Here is a 25,311-nt window from a genome sequence, read left to right on the forward strand (position 1 = left end):
TAATTTCACAGCTATCTGAAGTGGCAATCGTTATATAGCAGCTTATCTATGATACATTCAAGATACATGATACAATTTATTACTTTCCCATAAGCTACAACACAGCCTGCTTAATACCTTTCCTTAAATTCCACCTCTATACTACAGTATACTTGAGGTCCATGCAAACAAGTAGCTACCTTTTATATAGGAAATGGATGATTAAGTCTTTGGTGTTGTAAAAGCAACTTCATTTAAACATAACCACCCCCACCACCAAAAAAAGAAGAGGAAAAAAAAAATAAAGAAAATAAAAAGGGAAAAACCTAAGATACACTCCGTAGGGGGGAAAAAAAACCATCATGTAATTTCTGTCCTTGACAGAATGTATTAAATAAGCAAACACCACCAACAAGCAAAACAAGTACTACAATGTAAGAATATTAAAATAACAAAAACCCTCTCACATACATAAATGAAAGATTGCACACAAAGAACTCACATCTTTTCAAGCTTCAATAGTAAATATTCTGCTACAGTGCATTAAATACTGCATGCTTTGCCCAAGCTAAGATGAAACCACATCATAAATCAATAAGCATTTTGCATTTTCTTTCATTATCTACTCAAAGTCATTGTTTAAATACCACTATATTCTAAAATCTTAATGGGGGCACTGGGTGGCTCAGCTGGTTAAGCGGCCGACTTGGCTCAGGTCATGATCTCACAGTTCGTGGGTTCGAGCCCTGCATCAGTCTCTGTGCTGATAGCTCAGAGCCTGGAGCCTGCTTCTGATTCTGTGTCTCCCTCTCTCTGACCATCCCCGGCTCATGCTCTGTGTCTCTCTCTCTCAAAAACAAATGTTAAAAAAAATTTGGGGGGTGGGGGGCGCCTGGGCGGCTCAGTAGGTTGAGTGTCTGGCTTCGGCTCAGGTCATGATCTTACAGTTCATGGGTTCGAGCCCCACGTCAGGCTCTGTCAGCACAGAGCCTGGAGCCTGCTTCGGATTCTGTGTCTCCCTCTCACTCTGACCCTCTCCTGCTCACGCTGTCTCTCTCTGTCTCTCAAGAATACATAAAAAACATAAAAAAAGAAAAATTAAAAAAATTTTTTTAATGTTAATGGTTTTGCCTTTTATACGTAGGTCCTTTTTCTCCCCCCCGGCCTATACAACTCAATTTTATTAGAATCAGGATGCATGCTAAAAGTTTTATATAGATCAGCACCTGCTACCATGGCATAAAATAGCAATTGTTATTATTTTACAGTTGGGGAAACATAGGAAAATGGAGTTAAGTGCCCAAGGTAAAAAATGGGAACGACTGTAAACCTGTTTCCAATGTAATCCAATATCTTGAAGTTCTGATTTTTTTTGAAGATTTATTTTTAAGCAATCTCTATACCCAACATGGAGCTCAAACTCTCAACCCTGAAATCAAGAATTGCATGCTCTACTAAACCAGCCAGATGACTTTTTGACTTTTTTTAAAGTAAGCTCTATGCCCAACATGGGACTTTAACTCACAACCCCAAGACCAAGAGTTGCATGCTCTACCCACTGAGCCAGCCAAGTACCTCCAATACCCTGAAGTTTTAAAAAATTATCAACTAATATAAGTTCATTATGAAAGACTTCAGCAAATAAGAAATATAAATAAAAAGTAAAATGCCAACTCCTTCCCTCTCCCACTTTCTCACTTTTATAAATCTTCCTCTCTGAGGTAACCTTTTGGCCTGAATCCATCCATCCATGTATCCATCCATCCTACCTTCCTTTGCTTCCTTCCCTTTTTCCTTTCTTCCCCCTTTTTCTTTTTTTTTTTTTAACATTTTTTCCCCTCATAATACGTATACACTTTTATCCCCAATCCCCACTCACTACCCTCTGGTAACCATCAGTTTGTTCTCTACAATTAAGAATCTGTTTCTTGGGATGCCTGGGTGATTCATTCAGGTCAGCATCCAACTCTTTTTATTTTTTTTTTTTAATGTTTGTTTATTTTTGAGAGAGACAGAGTATAAGCAGGTAAGGGGCAGAGAGAGAGGGAGACACAGAATCTGAAGCAGGCTCTGAATTGTCAGCACAGAGCCCAACGTGGGGCTCAAACCCACAAACAGTGAGATCATAACCTGAGCCGAAGTTGGATGCTCAACCAACTGAGCCACCTAGGCACCCTGAGCATCCAACTCTTGATTTCAGCACAGGTCATGCATGATCCCAGGGTCATGGGATTGAGCCCTGCATTGGGCTCTGTGCTGAACATGAAGCCTGCTTAAGATTCCTTCTCCCTCTAACCCTCCCCTACTTGCCTGCGTACATACCCTCGCTCCCTCTCTAAAAAACAACAACAAAAAAGGATCTTATTTCTTGGTTTGTCTCTTCTTTTCCTTTGCTTTCCTTTGTTTCATTTCTTAAATCCCACATATGAATAATTTCACATGGTATTTGTCTTTCTTTGACTGACTTAGCATTATACTACCTAGCTCTAAGTTGTTAGAAATGGTAAATTTTCATTCTTTTTATGGCTGAATAATATTCATTGTAGTTACATACCACATCTTCTTTATTCATTCATCTATCTACAGACATTTGGGCTGCTTCCGTAGGTTGGCTACTGCAAACAATGCTTCAATAAACAGAGGGGTGCATGTATCCCTTTGAATTAGTGTGTTTATATATTTTGGGTAAACACTCAGCAGTGCAATTCCAGGACTGTAAGGTATTACTATTTTTAAGTTTTTGAGGAACTTCTATACTGTATTCCAGAGTGGCTGCACTAATTTGCATTCTCACCATCAGTGCAATTTGCATATCTTCACCAACACTTGTTGTTTCTTGTGTTTTTGATATTAGCTATTCTGACAGGTATGAGGTGATACCTCATGGATTTGATTTGCATTTCCCTGATGATGAGTGATGTTGAGCATTTTTTCATGTGTGTTGGTCATCTGTCTGTCTTCTTTGGAGAAATATCTGCTCATGTCTTTAACTCATTTTTTACTTGGATCCTCTTTTGGGTAGTGAGTTGTATCAGTTCTATATATTTCGGATACTAACCCTTTATCAGCTATGTCATTTGCAAATATCTTCTCTTTTCAGCAGGTTACCATTTAGTTTTGTTGGTTGTTTTCTTTGCTGTGCAAAAACTTTTTATTTTGATGCAGTGCCAATAGTTTATTTTTGCTTTTATTTCTCTTGTCTTGGAGGGGGTGTATCTAGCAAAACGTTGCCATGGCTGATATCAGAGATTACTGCCTGTGCCCTCTGCAAGGTTATGGTTTCAGGTCTTACATTTAGATCTTTGATCCATTTTGAGTTGTGCTACGATGAGAGATAGTGGTCCAGTTTCTTTTCCATGTGGCTGTCCAGTTATCCCAACACCATTTGTTGAAGAAACGGTCTTTTCTCCATATACTCATTCCTCCTGTCAAGATTGACCATGTAATTGTGGGTTTTATTTCTGGGTTTTCTGTTGTATTCCATGGATCTATGGGTGTATTATTTGCCAGAATCATAGTATTTTAATTACTATTGCTTTGTAATATAATTTAAACTGTGGAATTGTGATACCTCCAGTTTTGTTTTTCTTTTTCAAGACTGCTTTGGCTATTGAAGCAAAACAATCAACATCATATGTCATATCAATAGGAGAAAGAATAAAACCCATATGATCATTTTAATAAATGCAGGAAAAAAGGATTTGACAAAGTCCAATATCCATTCATGATAAAAATCCTCTGCAGTGTAGGTCTAGAGGGAACATATCTCAATCTAATAAAGGCCTTATATGAAAAACCTGCAGCCAACATCATACTCAATGGTGAAAAACTATGAGCTTTTCCTCTAAGGTCACGAACAAGTATAACCACCTTAATTCAACATAGTACTAGAAGTCTTAGCTATAGCAATTAGACAACCTAAAGAAATAAAAGATATCCAAACTGATAAGAAGTATAACTTTCACTATTTGCAGATGACATAATACTATAAACATACAGAAAACCCTGAAGACTCTACCAAAAAAAAAAAAACTACTGATAAATGAATTCAATAAATTCACAGGATACAAAATCAATGTACAGAAGTCTGTTGCATTTCTATACACTTACAATGAAACAGCACAAAGTGAAATTAAGAAAACAATCCCACTTACAGTTGCACCAAAAACAATAAAATATCTAGGAATAAATGTGACCAAAGAAATGAGAGAGCTGTACTCTCAAAACTATAGAACACTAATGAAAGAAATTTAAAACGATGCAAAGAAATGGAAAGACATTCCATGCTCATGAGTTGTAAGAACAAATACTGTTTAAATGTCTATACTAACCAAAGCAATCTACAGATTTAACTCAATCCTTGTCAAAACACCAACAGAATTTTTCACAGAACTAGAACAAACAATCCTAAAATTTGTATGGAATCACAAAAGGCCTTTTATAACTAGGTCTTTAATCTATCTGGAATGAATTTTTGTGTAGGAAGTAAAGTAGGACTCTAATTTAAACTTTTGTATATGGAGGGGCACCTGGGTGGCTTAGCTGGTTGAGTGTCTGACTCTTAATTTCAGCTCAGATTCCAGGGTCTTGAGATTGAGTCCTGCATTGGGCTCTGAGCTATGCATAAACCTGCTTAAGATTCTCTATCTCCCTCTACCCCTCTTCCCTGCTCATGTGCGCTCTCTCTGTAAAATAAAAAAAAATTTTTTTTAACTTTATATTTTTTTCCCGTACACATTTCTAAGTACCAGTTTTTAAAAAGTCCCTCCCGGGGCGCCTGGGTGGCTCAGTCGGTTAAGCATCCAGCTTCGACTCAGGTCATGATCTCATGGTTCATGGGTTTGAGCCCTGCGTCGGGATCTGTGCTGACACCTCAGAGCCTGGAGACTGCTTCAGATTCTGTGTCTCCCCCTCTCTCTGACCCTCCCCTGCTCGCACTGTCTCTGTCTCTCAAAAATAAATTTAAAAAATAAAAAGTCCCTCCTTAGGCCTCTGCTCTGTAGAAGCACCTCAATAAATAATCAAGTTTCTAGATCCATGTAAAAGTGAATCTTGGTTTTCTATTGTTTTATACTGGTTTTACACTGTTCTAATACTAAACTATTTTAATCACTATAGCTTTACATATAAGAAATCACGATACCTCATAGATCAAGTCCTCCTACCCTGACCTGGTTCTTGAGAAATGTCTTGGCTATTCTTAATCCTCTGCATTTCCATACATACTTTAGAAAAGACATGTAATTTTGAGCTCTGCAATTTCTGATCAAACTGGTAAAATACCCACAAAATGAATCTAGATCTATGGTTCTGAACTGAGGCACTTTTAACACCCTACTTCCTACCCTAGGGACACTGGGCATAGACATTTCTGGGTGTCACAAAAGGCAGGGGTACTACTGGCATCTAGTGGGTTGAGTCCTAGGAAATGCGACTAAACATCCCACAATGCATAGGGAGTAATCTCAAGCCCCGAATTGGGCTCTGTGATAACAGCACAGAACCCGCTTGGGATTCTCACTCTCTCTCTCTCTCTCTGCCTCTCTCCTGCTCATACAGTGCACTCTCTTTCTTTCTCTATCAAAAATAAATAAATAAACTTAAAAAAAAAGATAACACAGAAGGCTAATAAGCATATGAAAAGATGCTCAACTGTCACAATTAGGGAAATGTAAATTAAAACCCAATGTGATACCACCACATACTTATTAGAATGGTAAAAAAAAAAAAAAGTGCTGACAAGGATAAAAAGAAATAGGAACTCCCACACACTGCTGGTGAGAATGTAAGAAGGTAAAACCACTTTGGGAAACACTCTGAAAGGTTCTTAAAAAGTTAAACATAAGTGATCTAGTCATATCATTTCTAAGTACTTAGCCAAAAAAACTGAAAGCATATGTCCATAACAAAGACTTATACACAAATACTCAGAGTGGCTGTATATGTAGTAGCTTAAAAATAGAAACTCAAATATAAATCACAGGAGACTGGAGAAACCATCTGTAGTACATCCATACAATAGGATATTACTTAACAATAAAAGGAACAAAGTATTGATACATGCCACAACATGGATGAATTTCAAAAGAATTATGTTAAGTGAAAGAAGCTAGATAAAATAAGTGTACAAACTATGTTTCCATTTATATAAACTCCAGAAAACGCAAACTAATCTACAGTGACAGAAAGCAAATCAGTGGTTGGTTGGGAAGAGTGAGTGAGTCATGGAGGACTGGGAAAGAGGGATAACAAAGGGGCATGAAAAAACTTCTGAAGGTGATGGATATGTTCACCATATTGCTGGTGAAAGTTTAATGAAGGGACACCTATATCAAAGCTCATCAAAGTATACATATGTATACATATGTATATATATGTGTGTGTGTGTGTGTGTGTGTATATATATATATCTATCTCGTCATCTCAGGTATGTTTCAATAAGGCTGTTTTTTAAAAATACTCAGGTTGTATAGGGGTGCTTGGGTAGCTCAGTCAGTTAACTGACTCTTGATCTCAGTTCAGGTCATGATCTTGTGGTTTGTAATTTCGAGTCCCGCTTTGGGCTCTGTGGTGATAGTGTGGAGCCTGCTTGGGATTCTGTCTCCCCTTCTCCCTGCCACTCCCTACTTGTGCATGCTTTCTCTCTCAAAATAAATAAACATTAAAAAATATTTTTAAAAAAATAATAGGTTGTATATAAAGATAAACCAGAGTTCCTACAATTATCTCAAACTCAATTCCATTCATGCAAGGTATCTTTATCTAGCACCTACTATATGCCAGGCACTCTGGTAGGCACTGAAGATACAATGATAAGCAAACCAACATGAGTTTATACTCACGGAGTGTATAGTTTGCTAGGGGAAGCAGAGATGATAAATGATGCACACAGACATATAAATAATACAAACTCTGACAAGTACTATAAAGGAAAGGTACACAGTGAGAGGACAGAACATAAGAGGGAAAGCAAATCTAGTCTGATAGAAAGGTCAGTATTGCTCCTTTGAGGGAAGTGATATTTAAGCTGAGACCTAAAGGAAAAGCAGGAAAACAAATAGAAAATGGGATTTGCCTCAGAAGAGATGCTATAAGCAAAGGCTCTGAAGCAAGAGAAAACATGACCCTCTTAAGAAATGGAAAGAAAGTCAAAAGGGCTAAGGGTCAAAAAAATAGTGTAGACAACACAGGGGCGCCTGGGTGGTTCAGTTGGTTAAGCATCTGATATCAGCTCAGATCATGATCACACAGTTTGTGGGTTTAAGCCCCGCATCCGGCTCTGTGCTGGCAGCTGGTAGCCTGGAGCCTGCTTTGGATTCTGTGTGTGTGTGTGTGTGTGTGTGTGTGTGTGTGTGTGTGTGTATGTGTGTGTGTGTGTTTGTGTGAGTGAGAGTGTGTGTGTGTGTGTGTGTGTGTGTGTGTGTGTCCCTCTCCTGCTCACACTGTCTCTTTCTTTTCTTTTTTTTTTTTTTGTCTCTTTCTTTCTCTCAAAAATAAATAAACATTGGGGCACCTGGGTGGCTTAGTCAGTTGAATGTCTAACTTTGGCTCAGATCATGACCTTACAGTCCTTGAGTTCAAGCCCCACGTTGGGCTCTGGGCTGACACCTCAGAGCCTGGAGCCTGCTTCAGATTCTGTGTCTCCCCCTCTCTCTGGCACTCCTCTACTCATGCTCCTGTCTCTCTCCCTCAAAAATACACTTAAAAAAATTTTTTTAATAAATTTAAAAAATAGTGTGGGGGCACTTGGGTGGCCCAGTTGGTTAATAAGCGTCCAACTTCAGCTCAGCTCATGACTTCAGTCCATGGGTTCAAGCCCTGCATTGGGCTCTGTGCTGACAGCTCAAAGCCTGGGGCCTGTGTCAGATTCTGTGTCTCCCTCTGTGTCCTTCCCCTGCTCACATTGTCTCTCTCTCAAAAATAAATAAACATTAAAAAATTTTTGTTTTATTTAAAAAAAATGATTACTTCTCAAACATGTATTAAACCACTTCTTCCTCATTCCAAGCAGAATCATACTTTAGTGCCAACAGCTACCATCCTCCACACAGTCAGGTATTTTAGCAGATTATGACTTCAACCTTGATTTTAGAAGTGGATAGTATTTAAACTTAGATCAACCATAACAACCTCTTTCTTCCTGCCAGTGATTAAAGAATGGCATGAGTGAAAGCACTAAAAGAAGTTAATGCATGCTCTATACAAGACATGGTAGTTGGCACTAAGGAGGTATGAATGGAGATGGAGGTTTGCATGGAGAAATATGGAAGAACACAGTATACAGGATGTCTCCTAGCTTTTCAGCTTAGGCAAATAATGGTTAACCATTCCCATATACTCAAAGCCAAAGAAATATTTTTAAAAATTAATAATCTTGTGATAGTATACTTCTCTCTCTTTAAGTTTATTTATTTTATTTTGGGAGAGAGTGGAGGAAGGATAGACAAAAGGAAAGACAGAGAATCCCATGCAGACTTTGCACTGTCAGTGCAGAGCCCAAAGTAGAACTCAAACCCATGAACCATGAGATCATGACCTGAGCCGAAATCAAGAGATGGACCCTCAACCAACTGAGCTACCCAGGTGCCTCTTATTATACTCTCTTAAATAAATCTAGCAGGAACTAGTTAAGAATCGTATTTAAAACATACCTGATTCTCTACTCAGCCTTAGTAAAAGATGAAATCTTGCCACTTGTGACAACACGAATGGACCTAGAGGGTATTATGCTAAGTGAAATAAGTCAGAGAAACACATAAACCACATGATTTCAGTTATATGGGGAATCTAAAAACCAAAACAAATAAATAAATAAACAAATGAAAAGCAGAAACAGATCCATAAATACAGAGAGAAGTAGGACACACAGGCTTCCAGTTACAGAATGAACACTTCACAGAGATAAAGGGTATAGCATAGGGAATCTAAACAATGGTATTATAATAGCGTAAGGTGACAATGGTAGACACACTTGTGGTGAGCACACAGTAACGCCTAGACTTGCTGAATCACTATGTTGTACACCTGAAACTAACGTATGTAATACAGCGTGTCAACTCTACTTGAATTAATAAAAACTAATGTACTTTTTAAAAAAAAATCAATTAGGATATACTGGCCTCAGAAATTCAAACAAATTCATCAGGATGAATGAATGAGTCTAACTGATTTTGTCTTACAATACGTATCAGTATATTTTTTTCAACTCTAACAATACTGACTACAAATAAGATCAATTTCTAAATATCATTTATTGTGCATTGCCTTCTTCACAAAGTGATTTAAACTAGCAAAATGTCTGAATAAATTAAAAGTCAAATCAAGAATAAAATAGTTCAAGAATAGGGGCGCCTGGGTGGCTCAGTCGGTTAAGCCTCCAACTTCAGCTCAGGTCAGATCTCACGTTCATGGGTTCGAGCCCCGCGTCAGGCTCTGTGCTGACAGCCAGCTCAGAGCCTGGAGCCTGCTTCCGGTTCTATGTCTCCTTCTCTCTCTGCCCCTCCCCCTCTCATGCTCTGTCTCTCTCAGTATCAAAAATAAATTTAAAAAAAACATTAAAAAAATAGTTCAAGGATATCTGACTACTCTCTGTATTATCTTAAATAACTCCAGAGAATTAGGTGGAGATACATAATCCATTATGCTCACCAAATTTATCTTAAGTAAATCTCGTAACAGCAATAATTAAGGCTACTATAGATACCAAGAGAGCCAGACAAAGTATAAATTACCTTGAAAAGTTGACGAAGTGCCATATCTTTCAGAAGGTGGTGTACTTGGACTGTTGAAATGATGTGAGGTTCCTTGTTCCAATTCAATGTTTGTCAAATTCTTTGAATGGCATGCACAACAACACGACAATGGTACTTTTTTACTTAAGCTTTTGTCCATCGGCTTCCCTACAAATGAAAGAATCTGAATTTGTAATAGTTCTAATTTAAAAAACATTAATTTTCTTCTGCAATTAGGATGAGGAACCACCCAATTTGCCCAAGATTGGGAGGTTTCCTGGGATACAAGATTTTCAGTGCTAAAACTAGAAAAGTACCTGGGCAAGTTGGTCACCCTATCTCCAGGATTAAATTACAAGCAAGAAACACTTATGCCAGAAATACTATTTATAGAGATGTTATCATCAATTTACAAAATTTGAAAAAATCTAATAATTGTCACAGCTTAATGTTAATGACTTGAGTACTCATTTATATCAAGATGTATTAAAATATCAAGCAGGAAAGATTAAAATAAAGATTTAAGTATATTCTTAGTTACTGCTATTTCCTTAAATGAAGAAATTGAAAGCTCAATACATTAAATAATGTAAACACATAAGGATTAAGTCATTTCCACTTTATATATCTATTTCAAATAGAAACATGTTTCATCATGTATCAGTTCTGATACATGTATTAAAATATACTGTAAGGTCAATATTCAAACTAAATAAAACAGCTACTTTTGAATACTTAACCAGAATACAAAATTGTAATAGGTTTACATTGTGTGCCTACATGTATAAAAACACACAATTCATAGACACTAAAAAAAAAGGTGAATAATTATTCTCCATAAGCAGTAATGACATTATTTTCCCATCTGTACTACATAAATACTACTAATTCTACTTTTCAGTCGCCCATTAAAATTTTAAGCTATTAACAGATTATCTCATTTCCCCCCAAAGATTTTCAGCAACAATCAGAATGAACAACAAAAGTTATAAAATATTTATCATTTGTTTTTAATAGTCTTATCAGAAGATTTCCTTTCAAAAGACATATATATACATGTACACACACACACATAAATATATATATACATACCTACACACACTTGTGGTTAACTTTAAATTCTCCTAATACTTTAGGTCAAATCCATTTAATTATGTAACTAAAACACATCCAATACTGCATTTCAGATTCATTATGCATATTAGCTAATCTTTTATAAAAGTAAATGTTACGAGGCCTTTTTTAGCAAATAAAATAAAAGTAATGGAAAATAGTATGTATTCATGAAAACAATATTACAATAAACTTTTGCTTATCTGGCATCTAAACAAGTAGAAAAATCATTAGACTGTTTCCTTTATATATTCCATGTTCTAATGCCATGAGGAAGGGACAGATAAGCAAATACATAAAGGATTTACTCAAAGCAATTATTTGTGTATATATATTATAGCCTCATTACAGGCCAGTCTCTTACATCTTTTAAATACAAATTATCATAATCATTTTCATAATGGTAACTCTAAGCATTCTAAGATTCCTATGTATACTCTGAATCTTCAAATATAGGACTACATTATGTTCAAAATTGTTTTAGAACTGAACATATCTTGCTCTACTGATACTCTTTTGGAAGATATTTAACTTATAAAGAAGTATCTTAAAAGAGAATCCGCGGGGCGCCTGGGTGGCTCAGTCGGTTGAGCTTCCGACTTCGGCTCAGGTCATGATCTCACGTTCGTGGGTTCGAGCCCCGTGTCGGGCTCTGTGCTGACAGCTAGCTCAGAGCCTGGAGCCTGTCTTCAGATTCTGTGTCTCCCGCTCTCTGACCCTCCCCTGCTCACACTCTCTCATCTCAAAAATAAATAAAACATTAAAAAAGAAAAGAAAAGAAAAGTTTAAGAAAAAAAAAGGAGAGAATCCGCACTTAAATTAGCTACAACATGGTTGAATAATTCTGGATAAAAAGTACTTTATTAAAATATTTTTTTCATGTCCCAATAAGGTACCTAAAAATATCAACAACTACTTACCATTAAAAGATTGTTGCCATGCTAGAGCAGAACAAAGTAAGGCGACACTTTTCCCACTTCCGGTAGGGCTCTCCAGTAAACAATGTTGCTTACTGTTTAATCCTCTGACAATCTATGGACACAAAGACAATGGAAAAAGTCAATAAGCAACTTATTTCATAGGGTCTCTCTCCAGAAGTCCAAATACAACAATAATGAGAAGTAAGGCTGCACTTCAGGGAGCACAGCAATAGCAGAAGCAAGAACCCATATTTAGTTCAATCTAGACTTTATTCCTTTATATTTCTCCCTAAAATTATAATGGTCCTAAAAGCATATCAAGCAAAAAAGAAAAGAAAAAGAAAACCAATTTGTCCCTTAATGGTTTCTGTAAAAACTAAAATACAGTACATGAATATTTTTGATGAAAACAATGGAGGCTACTGCTCACGGGAGTATAAACTGTTTGGTTTCCTTTGTTACTTAGTTTATTCATTTTGAGAAAGAGAGAGAGAGAGAGAGAACGCAAGTGAGGGGAGGGCAGAAAGAGGCTGAAAGGGAATCCCAAGCAGGCTCCACACTGGCAGCATAGGCCCCAACACAAAGCCTGAGCTCACGAACAGTGAGATCATGACCTGAGCTGATACGAAGAGTCGGATGCTTAACCAACTGAGCCACCTGGGCACCCGTGTACACTTTGTACAGAAATTAATGACTCCTAATAAAGTTGAAGATACCCAGCTCCTGCAAGTCCAGTCCTCTGTATACACTCCATATTTTACCCACATGAACACAAGGAAACCTGTATAATAAAGTTCATAGCAACATTGGTTATAATTGCTAAAGAATGTAAACAACTTAAAAGTCTATCAAAAGGAAAATGGACCAAAAATTCTGGTATATTCATATAATGGAATACTATACAGCATGTAAAATGGATCAGCAATAAACAGGCCTACATCTTAAATACGTTAAGTTAAAAAAAAGTTCTGCAGAAAGATAGGTATCATATGATGTAACTTCTTAAAATATGTAAAGTAATACTCTATTACTCGTAAACAAGGTATAAAGTAAATATGGTAAAACATTACGATTTAACAAAGTTGTAAAGTTGGTTTCCTTAAGTGTGCATACTAATTTTCTATATGAACAATCTCAAAAAATATACTAGTCTGTGTAATATATAGCAAATATTTCATAGAGAGCAGTACTTCTGCAAAGTAAATAGAAGTTCCAAATGAGCCAAGAACATTTTCCAGAATGTTCTCCTTTGCCTCCACTATAACCATGGACATATACAGTTTAGCAGTGGTAAGTATTATTTTTCTTAACAAACCAGGCAAATATTTTAATCTATTTACTATCTGAGAAAATGAATATAGCCTTTAGAATTATAAAAATATGTATCTTAATAAAGACTTAAAATAACTATTGAAAAATAATTACAGGGGGTGCCTGGGTGGCTCAGTAGGTTGAACGTCTGACTTTAGCTCAGGTCATGATCTCCAGTCTGTGAGTCTGAGCCCTGAATCAGGCTTGCTGCTCTCGGCACATAGTCCCCTTGGGATCTGCTGTCCCCCTCTCTCTATGTCCCTCCCTCCCTCACGCTCTCTCTCAAAAATAAATAAAACAGTAAGAAAAAATACTTACAGAATTCATCATAGCAAGCTGTGATGGGTAAGCTTTATAAGGAAAGGTAATCTTCACCCCACCAATTGTATATTCAGACCACATGGAAGACATCATGCTTTATTGTTTACCTCAGATTCCTAACTGCAACAGAAATGAAAATCAATATTGAAACAATACCATTCAGAAAACCAGATACTAAGGGCACCTGGGTGGCTCAGTGGGTTAAAAAACCAGATACCCAACATTAGAAGAGATGTCTGGAAATAAAACATTGGAATAAATGTTTAAACAAAACAAATGGAGGTAAAAGAATTTCCTAGTCTTATAAATCACAACGGTGGAGAGCATGTCTTGGAATCTGACAAACGTGGATTTTTATCCATACTCTGCCAAAGCTGTGGACGAGGAGTTAGAAAGTACACGTTCTAGACCAGTTTCTGAAAACAACTCAGATATGTTACCTTGATCATCTCTCTTCACTTCTCTAGACTAAGATCCTTATCTGTAATAACAATGGTCTGACACTTAGTAGGTACTAGTAAAGATCAGTGGGGTAAAATAAAAAGATGAGTTTTGGAGTAAGGCAAACCTACAGCTGAATTCCTCTGTGTGAATCATTTAACCTCTCAGAGCTTATTTCTTCATCTGTGAAATGGAAATAATACTAGCCACCTGGTCAGGTTTTCATGAAAATTAGCCAGGCCCTGAATTAAGAATAACAATGTACAGAAATGTACCCAAATTTCAGTTCTGACACAGAGGAAATAATCTACTTTAAACCACCTTTTCTTTTTTTTTTTTTATTTTTTAATGTTTTATTTATTTCTGATAGAGAGAGAGAGACAGAGCATGAGAGGGGGAGGGGCAGAGAGAGAAGGAGACACAGAACCGGAAGCAGGCTCCAGGCTCTGAGCTGGCTGTCAGCACAGAGCCTGACGCGGGGCTCGAACCCACGAATGTGAGATCTGACCTGAGCCGAAGTCGGAGGCCCAACTGACTGAGCCACCCAGGCGCCCCTAAACCACCTTTTCTTAACCTAAGATACATAAATATAATTCTAAACCACCTTTTCTTAACCTACGACAGATATAACTCAGAAACTGTGATCTCTCGATATGGCATACGGAAGTTTCTGTGTCATGACTTGGGGCACCTGGGTGGCTCAGTCAGTTAAGTATCCGAATCGGCTCAGGTCATGATCTCACTCACGGTTCCTGAGTTCAAGCCCCACGATGGCCTCTGTGCTGACACCTCCGAGCCTGGAGCCTGCTTCAGATTCCGCGTCTCCCCCCCCCTCTCTGCCCCCTCCCCAGCTCACACGCGCGCTCGCGCTCGCTCGCTCTCTGTCAAAAATAAATAAAAACCTAAGTTTCTGTGTCATGACTGAATTTTTCTGAAGAGGGTCTAGAGACTTCTCATTCCCAGGAATGCATCCTAAGGAAATGACCGAAAAGGGAGGGAAGGGGGAAATGATACACATTTGCAACAGTGAAAAAAATAATAAACACAAACTGGGGATGGAGAGATGGTTGCAATAACACTGGAATACATTAGAAACCAATTATAACCTTAACCACAGCCTAAAGAAATCAAGAACCACTATCCTATTTTCCAGTTCTAGTACTTCGTGATTCTGTGAAGCTCTGAGAATGAAATTTGGGGGAATCTAACCCCTTAATCTGAACCAACAACGCAAAGCTGGCCTCACATGTGACCTCGGTATCTATCCATCCCCCGCTCCGTTGTGGCAACAGGCATCTCAAAATGGGGTCGCTTCCAACAAACACGGAGTAAAGCAAACAAAAACAAAGACCAAACAAACACAATGATCTGCCTGCAGCCTCGGGACGCCTTACGGGCCTCCGCTCCCATTAAGGGAGGACAGGCTCCCCTTCTCCCCAGGCTTCCGTCCTCGGCCGCTGGAAATCCCAGAGGCCCGGGGATCTAGTCAACACCGACCCGCCAGCAAGGAGGCTGGGCTAAAGCGGAAGCTGACTTCCTGCAGGCTTCGCTTACTTCCCCGCACGGGAGACAGACTTGCCTGTCCTGGGGAAAACCGAAGCAACGCCGACCGGGCTCCGATTCACTGAAGAAAAGGAAACCGATAACCGGGAGAAAAAAAAAATAGAGTGGAGCGCTGACAAAGAAGAAAGGTCACGAGCCTCTTTCTCTCCCTCAGTGGGCTGCTACCACCCGTGCCCGGTCGCGGCCTCGGGGCTGCCCTAGCTTTCCCCTCCAGCCATCCTGGGTCCTCTCAACAACGCGCTCCAGGACGAATTCCCGCCTCCCACCCCCTTGACTCCCGGCAACCAATCTCCGGACGAGCTCAGGCAACCAATCTGACGCCTAGACCAGAAATGAAAGAGCCAATCCTGGAGGGAGGTTGAGGGGGCGGCAAGGACTCTGGCACCCAATGGAAGCCTCCCCAGTAAAAAGAGACCCGAGGTAAGTGGCGGCACCGGAAAGCGAACTAGCAAAGCGTGAACGAATCGTCCAAATCTCAGGGATTTAAAGGAAAAGAGGTCTGTTTGACTTTTTGAAACCGGTGGTCTAAGTCGGTATTCTTAAAGTGTGTAGACTAACATAGAGGAAACACCTTTAAGTGTTGCCGAGTTTTCTGAGCATTCATCAGTGCCATTTAAGTCAAATTCGAACTCTACTAGCAGCCAGGGTATCTAAAAGATTGAGGCGGGAATTGCCAGACTGAGCCAAACCAGGAGAAACGGTTCTTTAACAGCCGGCTACAGTATCTCGTAATATTCAAGGCTTTCGCAGATGCCAAAATAAACCGGAAAAACGCTCTCGAGGTCTTTTAGCACCAGATAACTTCATCCTGTATTAAGGCTCATCCACCTTGTGGCCCTCTAAAGACCAGTTGCTAAGTACACTAAAGTTCCTCAAAAGTACGTTAATCATCCCTCTTGTTATTTTTTAAAAGTTCTGTATAGTCTAAACTTGAATAAGATACTAGTGTCCAAAAAATCAAAACCTGAGACATTTTCTCAAATTCATGAAACTGGTTTGGGAGAGGTTTGCTGCAGGAGGGAGCAAAGGGAAGTAAGCTGATTTGTTTGCCTCACTTTCATTTTTACTACATCATCCCCAAAGGACAATACTTAGAGTCATGAAAACAAATTCTACCCCTTAATTTAGTCCTCTCAGACTCACAAATTTATCCTAAATAATCTAAAATTGAGAAAAAGTAATACCTCAGTTGATAACAGTGCCTATTGTAACACTGAAAAAAAATCATAAACTTCCCAATATAGTAATAGGGAGATGGTTATAATATACCAATTAAATCATCACCACAATGAATTATAATTGCAAAAATTAAACAACTTGCAAAAAAAACACAATTTCATATAAAATTAAGTGAAAAAAAGACTCCAAACTGGGTACCACTAATTCCGTGATATGACAAATATGTGGGCATAAGCAAAGATGAAGGGAAAGTACAAAAAATGTAATTTACACTTAAGACAGTGGAATGAAGGATAGTATGTAAAAAATAAGTCCTTTAAGAATACCTTCAAATTGCTATTCTGCATTTAGAAATTGTTTTTAATTTTTTAAATTTAAAACATTTAAAAAATATCCAATCTTTTAAATAACTGCTCCAAGGTAACTATTCTGATTTTCTACTCCTAAATTCCTAAGGCCCTAAACTGCCTATAACCTTGTATTGTCATGTGATGTATGTGGCATAATAGAAAGGGACACACAAAAACTCTGGAGCCAGAAACCCGTAGATCCCAGCACCTTGAAATGTCCCTTTTCAAGTTAGCTGCAGTGAAATGAAACACAAAAAACTACAAGTTCATTTGATAAAGAATATGAATGTTTATAAACCAATATTCAAAATAGTTGCACACATCTGTTTTCACTTTAATGAAAAAAAAATCACATTGTGACAAATCTTTAACCTTAACTTAAAATACATGAATATTAACATTTACTAATATATTTACACATTTTATTTACATCATCAACAAATCTGATGAAAAACAGCATATGTTACTTTAACACAGCAGGTTTTGACCAGTCTTTGAAAATTGATCCAGGAATGTGCACTGCATTTAGTTAGAAAACATTTCAACCTTTTCTGAACTCCTAGAAGTTACCTATTCACACAAAATATTCCAAAGCCTCTGTTTAAAAACTAAGCAAAACAAAACAGGAGCAGTTGTATTTAATCTTAAAAGACTATAAAACTGCTTTCTTTAAAAATATGAAAAAATTTTATGGTATTTTTTAAGTGTATGCTTTTACTTTTTGCATCAAAATTACTTAATTGAATGTTAAGCATCTAATAAAAGTTATAAATATTCTATCATCTTGATACTGTGTACTTCATGATTTGAAACAGCTACAAATTAGTGCTCATATAATACCCTTATGAGGTAGGGCCAGTAGTAATCCCATTTTACAAAGGAGGAAAATGAGATGTGCCCATATATATGCTAGTGAAAAGACTGAAATTAAATTTCTTTTCTTAAAAAACACACTTTCTTATTAGCCTACCTAATTTCTTTTACAAGTGAAGAGGTCTGCTTCAAAACAGGGGACTGGAGAGGCTGGGAGAAGTGTGTCATTCAGGTATTTCTCAGAAAGCAAAGAAAAGTACCTTCTATGTTGGATACTTAATTAAGGGGGAAAAATTAGGATTATGGTTACCTGAATGCATCTACCTAATCAATGGAAATTACTAACAGAACTGCAAAATCCTTCACCAACATGGTCCTTTATGGTTTTTAGTTTTTCCTGAGGTTGAAATACTGTTTATATTTTTACTCAGAGATCTTCTAATATTAATTATTAATAATAATCCTGATGTTACACCAAGAGCTCTTTAACATTGTGTGTTTTATGTTGTACTGCTCCAAACTTTAATTAGATACTAATGTATTTCCCACACTGACCACTTGGTAAGTTAGTAAAGCATTATAAAAATAAATTTAAAAAAACTAAATGAGATCTCTTTTCAGGTTCGTCTTTGCACAAAGATGTTTCTGTAAACACTTTTAAACCAGTATGTTAAAATTCCAAACTATTCAAGTATCTTTTAAACATATGTCTACATATTAGTAAAAATTGAGGCAAATATGTAAAATCTTAAAATTCTCATCTGTAATTCCATGGAAATCATTTACAAAAAGCTATTTGCCTTCTTTAAAGCCTTCTCAATATTATTTATTGAGAAGCAAAATTCCATCCTGCATCACTATTACTTGCACTGCAAGTTTTAACAAGTTCTATTGGGTATTTAAACTAATTTTTCCTGAATTCTCCCTTCCCTTTTTCTCCCTCTCATCATTGCATCGTTGTCACAGTGTTACTAGCTGACAGACAAACACTAGGGCCACCCAGACTCATCTTTATAAGAAATTAAGTTAAAGGCATGGCAGCTTTTTCTTCATTGCAAATGCTAAATACAAGGCCAAATTCACCTTCCAGTAAGGAGTTTCTAAAATGTGCTCCCAATAGGGGAGGGGGAAAAAAAAAAAGCTCTGCTGCTACAATATAAACATACCAGGAAAGTAGATCCAAAGAACTGCCAGTCAAATACAAGCAAGCATAATTCTTAAGAGAGTTCTAAATTATATTCATGTTGAGCTGAATCATTTAATGATTCCAAGATGTTACTGTTCCCATTCGGCTTAGAGTTGTTATAGGATGCAGATTCGTATTGAGTATATGCAGCAAAAAGCTTCATTTTTTTTTTTTTTTTTTTACTTTTTAAATTCCACTAACACTCATGTTTATTATTTCAATTATTGTGCTTTCAATACAATGACAGAGCTGCACATCAGGGTCCATACTTCCAGTGTCCCCAGGTCCATTTTTATAAGATGGATCTTTACAGATTCCAGACCATCCACTTGGTTTCTCCTTTATTTGCTGAAGACCTAAAAACATAAGGAAAAATAAATAAATTAAGGCAAGGAATCTGGAAAGGATTTTGGCCTTTTTCTTTGATATATTAAAACAACTTTGAAATAAGTAACTACTTACGTGTAATAATTGGATCAATGTCTCTTGTCTGAGTGGCAACATCAGAGGCACAGACTTGCCCTATTTGGATCAGCAAAGACATAATATCCTCATATAGTGGAGGAAATGCCCGACAAAAAGAGACCAAGCTTGGCAGAGTTGGCATGAAAAAAGCGTAACGCTTAGCCTGCGTTAAAACTGTTGGAAAGAAGTTAAACAACTTTTTACTTGACAGACATAAATTCAACACACATGGCCTATTAAATATATTAAGCATGTCTCTTGTCTGAGTGGCAAGACAGACTTGACAGACATAAATTCAATATACATGGCCTATTAAATATATTAAGCACCATGCTCTGTGCTGAGAATACTGTTTTCTAAGACAGGGCTGATCCCTACCTTCAGGGAGTTTACAATCTAATAGTCAGCCATCATCCAACACATAAATCCTTATTCCCAAGCACTGTATTAAGTGCATTACAAGCATTATTTAATTTAATTCTTAATTTTATGAATGAGGAAAGTATTATGATAATACCCTTTTATAAAGGAGAAAAACTCTTAATTAACCTTAGATTAAGAAACCTGTGGGGTGCCTGGGTGACTCAGTCAGTTAAGTGTCCGACTTCAGCTCAGGTCATAATCTCACAGTCCGTGAGTCTGAGCCCCAAGGGAGGCTCTGTGCTGACAGCCCAGAGCCTGGAGCCTGCTTCAGATTCTGTGTCTCCCTCTCTCTCTGCCCCTCCCCTTTTCACACTCTGTATCTCTCTCAAAACTAAGATAAAAACATTAAAAATTTTTAAAAAAGAAAAGAAACTTGTTCAAGACTACACGCCAGTTAGTGGTGGACACAGGATTGAACTCAGGCAGTTAACGCTCTTAACCACTAAAACTAATCATAACATGAGGTGAATACAATGAAAAGAAAAATCAATAAAGTAGTATAGGAGCACTAAGAAAGAATATAAAATTTACTATGCCATAATGTTAAAGATTGAATTATAATTCATATCTTTTTTCTTTTTTATTAATAATTTATTTTTAAGTTTACATCCAAGTTAGTTAGCATATAGTGCAACAATGATTTTAGGAATAGATTCCTTAACACCCCTTACCCATTTAGCCCATCCTCCCTCCAACAACTTGTTCTCTATATTTAAGAGTCTTGTGTGTTTTGTCCCCCTCCCTCTTTTTACATTATTTTTGCTTCCTTTCCCTTATTTTCATCTGTTTTGTATCTTGAAGTCCTCATATGAGTGAAGTCATATGATATTTGTCTTTCTCCGACTAATTTTACTTAGCATAATACCCTCTGGTTCCATCCATGAAGCTGCACATGGCAAGATTTCATTCTTTTTGATTGCTGAGTAATATATAGTTCATATCTTTTAAACTAGTTTATTTTCATACCATTTAATTCTATAAACCAGACAGTTTTTAACAATATTAAGGTAGGTTTTAAAACTCAAGGAAACAACGAATATATTTATCTCTTATCTATACATTATAATATTTGTAATAAATTGTAACTTGTCTTCTATTGACATAATTACAATCAGAAAGCAGATCTGATTCTCATTCAAAAAATGTGCAAAGCTTATTAGATTTACTTAAATCTATATACATTCATTCACAAAATTAAAGATGCTATTTACCTACCTATTCATCTCCTCTTTACAATAAACTACATTTATAACAGAAAAGCTTTCAAAAGAATAATGAAAAGATGGCATAAATTAAACTACTAGTAACACACAAAACATCGTGCTACTAAATTCAGAAAAATACGTACTACTTTATGGTAGAAGTTGTTGTTATTGGTGCTGTTGGCTACACACCTGTTAGCAAAGTTCCCATGACATTCACAGCCAAGCGAGCCACACTGAGCGACTTTGGTAAGGCGTACTGGATACATAAATGAGAAAGCAGCTGGATAGCAAATATCTGCAATACAAAATCAAAATGTTACATGTTTCTGAAGAATCCTTAAGCACTGAACTATTAAATGTTTGACAGCTAAAGACGAAGGAGATTAAAATTTTCCTGAAGCTCCAAAGTGCTCAGTACCTGTTTTTCAAGTTCTGGCTGTGCAATAAGCTCAGGTATGAAGTCCAGACAGATGTGCATAGATGGAATGCCTGCGACTGTCAGAGGTAAAAGTTCACATGGATAACCCTATCGCAACCAGAAAGGGGGAGAAAGTTAGAAATAAAAAAACTATAAGCCAAATACAGAGAAAAATACACGGGAAGGTTTTTCTTCCTTTATATCAAAGTTGTCCAGAAGGCTACAGTGCCTTACATATATTCTGGCATTTCACCATTTTGGTGCACTAGAACAGAGATAAATTTAACATTTAGTCTGAAATAAAATCTAAAAAATCTGAATCTTTTCCTTATTGCAAAGGACTATGTGATCTCCAATTTTTAACTGATCCCATTAATTTAGTAATCAAAGCACTCCCCCTCCCTCAGCCATATAAGCATCGCTCTTTGAAAACACACCTGAAAGTGGACAAGTTTAGCAATGTTGGGATCAGCAATGTACATCTGGTGTAACAGACAACAGATAAGGCACTGAACTTCTCGAAGGTTACAGAGCAAATTGTCTTCTCCTTCCTCCGTTCCCTTATTTGAAGCGCTAGTACTAATAACACCTTGAACATTCCTTGGCAAGCTGTCTGGATTGACACCCTTTGCTTTCTCTTCTTCAGTTGGTAAGCAAATCTCCAAGAGAATCTGGACAGCTGCACTATCCTACAAGCAAATAAAACAGTGAATTTAAGAAATTTCTGAAAATTTTGTTTAAAAAGCAAATCTAATTTTGTTTTCACATGAACAAAAGTGGTAAATTAACTTTCTTTAAAAATAAAAAAGAGGTACTTTTAAAAGCAAATGTGAGCAATCTATAGTAGCGATTCTCACCTTGTTTAGGGTCCTTATTTAGGACCCTTTTAAGTCTCTGAAGAAAATTACACACCTTCTCTGTATAAAAATGAACGTGTAAACATTATGCTAAGCAAAATAAGCCAGTCAAAGAAAGACAAATACCATATAATTTCACTCATATGTGGAATTTAAGAAACAAAACAGGTGCCTGAATGGCTCAGTAGGTTAAGCATCCAACTCTTCATTTTGGCTCAGGACATGATCTCACTTATGGGAGCTCTAAACTGGGCATGGAGCCTGCTTGAGAGTCCCTATCGCCATTCTCCCTCTGTCCTTCCCCCACTTGCATGCCTTCTCTCTCTCTCTCTCTCAAAAAATTTTAATTAAAAACAACAACAATGAACACAGGGGTTGAGGAGGAGAGAAGGGAGCACACCCATAAGACACTTTTAACTACAGAGAACAAACTGAGGATTTGCTGGAAGGGAGCTGGGCGGGGGATGGGCTAAATGGGTGATGGGCATTAAGGCATTAAGGAGGGCACTTGTGATGATCACTGGGTGTTACATGTGAGTGATGAATGACTAAATTGTATTCCTAAACCCAACATTACACTATATCTTAACTAACTAGAATTTAAATAAAAGATTTAAAAAAATTAACATGTAAACAAATATGTAACTGCAGGGTAGTCACATATCACCAAGGTAGATCCATGGACTCCAGTTTAAAAACATCTACTAGAAGAGTATTCTGATTCAGTGACATCCAAAACAGGCTCCAAGCAAAAAAAAAACTTCTACAAGAATCTCCTTTCCTTTCTCTTAAATTCCTACATCTCCTAGGGTGCCTGGGTGGCTCAGTCGGTTAAATTCCTACATCTCCAAAGATCCTATCCTGCATTCTCCTCTTTTTTCTCCCCTGGCTTTTTTTCTCACCAATTAATTAATTCCTCTGAAGATGGTGGTTAATAATTAATGCCTAGTGTCACTTCCTAAAGCTCTTTTTCCTTTTGAATTTGAAGATGAGCTCTTTAAGGCCCTGGTTTTTGCAAGGAAAAGTTCTGTCTTATCATCAATTCTACCTGTGCAACTCACCGTTGCTGAGTCTACAAGCTTGAGTGTCATTTCATAGAACAGTAATTTCCTGAGGGTGATCTACTCAATGCCCCTGCGTATAAAGGAGAGGTATAATCACGCCTAACCTAGCAGGAAAAAGTAAAAAAAAAAAAAAAAAGAAGAAGAAGAAAGAAGAAGGAAAAGAAAAAAAAGAATATATGACATAATGTATCTATCTCTGGAAGATAACCACTGCCTGGAATAGAAGAAAACAATTACTTCATCTACCTGCTTTCAAAACTTGATCATAAACTAAGGTTAGCCTTACATTATAATCCTTTATGAAGTAAGGTCAGCTTTACTTTATAATTCTTGGGTTGAAGGATTTTTGGTGTGGGGTTGTTATTGATTTGTTGTGTTTTTATCTGTAGACTCTGGTGCCAGACTACCCAGGTTTGAATGCTAGCTCTGCCTCTTACTAAATGTGTGGCCTTGAGCAAATGGCTTAATCTCCCTAAATCCTATTTTCCTAATCTACAAAAATGGAGATGATAATACTACTCCATACCTCACAGGTTGGCTGTAAAAATTAAATAAGATGATATATATATAAAGAACTTAGAATAGCAGTCAGCATATAATAAGCATCATATAAATGGTAGCTATTACTATCTTCAATCCCTTAAACTGAAACTCTAAGACCATATTTATTTTAGAACTCAGAATTCTTTTTTTTTTTTTAAGTAAGCTCTAGGCCTGACATGGAGCTCAAACTCATGACCCTAAGATCAAGAGTCACATGCTCCACCGACTGAGCCAACCAGGTGTAGTAAAAAATATTACATCTTTTTAATGTAATATTATAGAACACCTCCAGCAGAGACTAGGGTAGCACACACTGCAGTCAAACATATTCACATTTCTGCAGCAAAATAATATTCACAAATAAGTGGGATAAGGCCATAAATAGCTTCATATCAATTCAGGTCACAAATGAGTTCATATCAGGTCAGGCTTTTCTGCCTACTGAATTACTAAAAAATGCTTCAGTTTTCATAGTTTTTTGGATTTCTGTGTACCAGATAAGGGACTGTGGACTTATATTATTGTTCTAATTCCATTTATTGCCAAAAAATATTTCAGAAAATACACTTCATTTCCAGCTTTCTGTTCTTATTTTTTGGTTCTTTTTTTAATTTTATCAAAAAAAAATTTTTTTATACAGAGAGAAACAGAGCATGAGAGGGGGAGGGCCACAGAGGGAGGGAGACACAGAATCAGAAGCAGGGTACAGCCTCTGAGATGTCAGCACAGAGCCTGACATGGGGCTCGAACCCACAAACGTGAGATCATGACCTGAGCCGAAGTTGGCAGCTTAACTAACTGAGCCACCCAGGCACCCCTTTAGTTTTATTTTAGAGGGGGGAAAAAAGCACATGAGTGAGGGAGGGGGCAGAGGGAGAAAGAGAGAATCTTAAGCAGACTCCACACTCAGCACGGAGCCCAACACAAAGTTTAATCCCACAATCCTGGGATCGTGACCTGAGCTGAGATCAAGACTCGGATGCTGGGGGCACCTGGGTGGCTCAGTGGGTTAAGTGTCTGACACTGGATCTTGGCTCAGTCATGACCTCATGATTCATGAGATTGAGCCCCGTGTTAGGCTCTGTGCTGACACCATGGAGCCTGCTTGAGATTCTCTTTGTCCCTATCTCTCTGCCTCTCCCCTACTTGCTTTCACTCTCTCTCTCTTAAAATATATAAATAAAAGCTTAAAAAATAAGTTAGACACTCAACTGACTGAGCCACCCAGCCACCCCTCTGAAAATATATTTCAAACTAAGAAAACACTTCTACTTTAAAGACTTCAAATTGTTAAATATTTAATCATCTCATCACCTCATACTATTTACCACTACCTAACATTTTACTATATATATATATATATATATATAGCAAAATATATATATATAGTAAAGCCTATCTTGCTCTGCTGTTTATATATATATATAGT

General features: G+C 37.2%; 2 protein-coding genes across 2 annotated transcripts in view; both read right to left on the reverse strand.

The window, feature by feature from the left end:
* Nucleotides 1-13,465, reverse strand: part of BRIP1 (BRCA1 interacting protein C-terminal helicase 1) — a 177,006-nt gene extending 163,541 nt beyond the window's left edge. Inside the window, exons 1-3 of the mRNA XM_029927829.1 lie at nt 13,373-13,465; nt 11,744-11,855; nt 9,711-9,878 (exon numbers count right to left, since the gene is read on the reverse strand). Coding sequence (XP_029783689.1) covers nt 9,711-9,878; nt 11,744-11,855; nt 13,373-13,465 — 373 coding nt within the window. The remainder of the gene's footprint in view (nt 1-9,710; nt 9,879-11,743; nt 11,856-13,372) is intronic.
* Nucleotides 13,466-17,177: 3,712 nt separating this feature from the next.
* Nucleotides 17,178-25,311, reverse strand: part of INTS2 (integrator complex subunit 2) — a 57,153-nt gene continuing 49,019 nt past the window's right edge. Inside the window, exons 20-24 of the mRNA XM_029926999.1 lie at nt 21,856-22,107; nt 21,419-21,526; nt 21,190-21,295; nt 19,370-19,546; nt 17,178-19,263 (exon numbers count right to left, since the gene is read on the reverse strand). Coding sequence (XP_029782859.1) covers nt 19,094-19,263; nt 19,370-19,546; nt 21,190-21,295; nt 21,419-21,526; nt 21,856-22,107 — 813 coding nt within the window. The 3' untranslated portion in view covers nt 17,178-19,093. The remainder of the gene's footprint in view (nt 19,264-19,369; nt 19,547-21,189; nt 21,296-21,418; nt 21,527-21,855; nt 22,108-25,311) is intronic.

Source organism: Suricata suricatta, chromosome 17 (genome assembly GCF_006229205.1).
Source record: "Suricata suricatta isolate VVHF042 chromosome 17, meerkat_22Aug2017_6uvM2_HiC, whole genome shotgun sequence".
NCBI classification, from domain to species: domain Eukaryota; kingdom Metazoa; phylum Chordata; class Mammalia; order Carnivora; family Herpestidae; genus Suricata; species Suricata suricatta.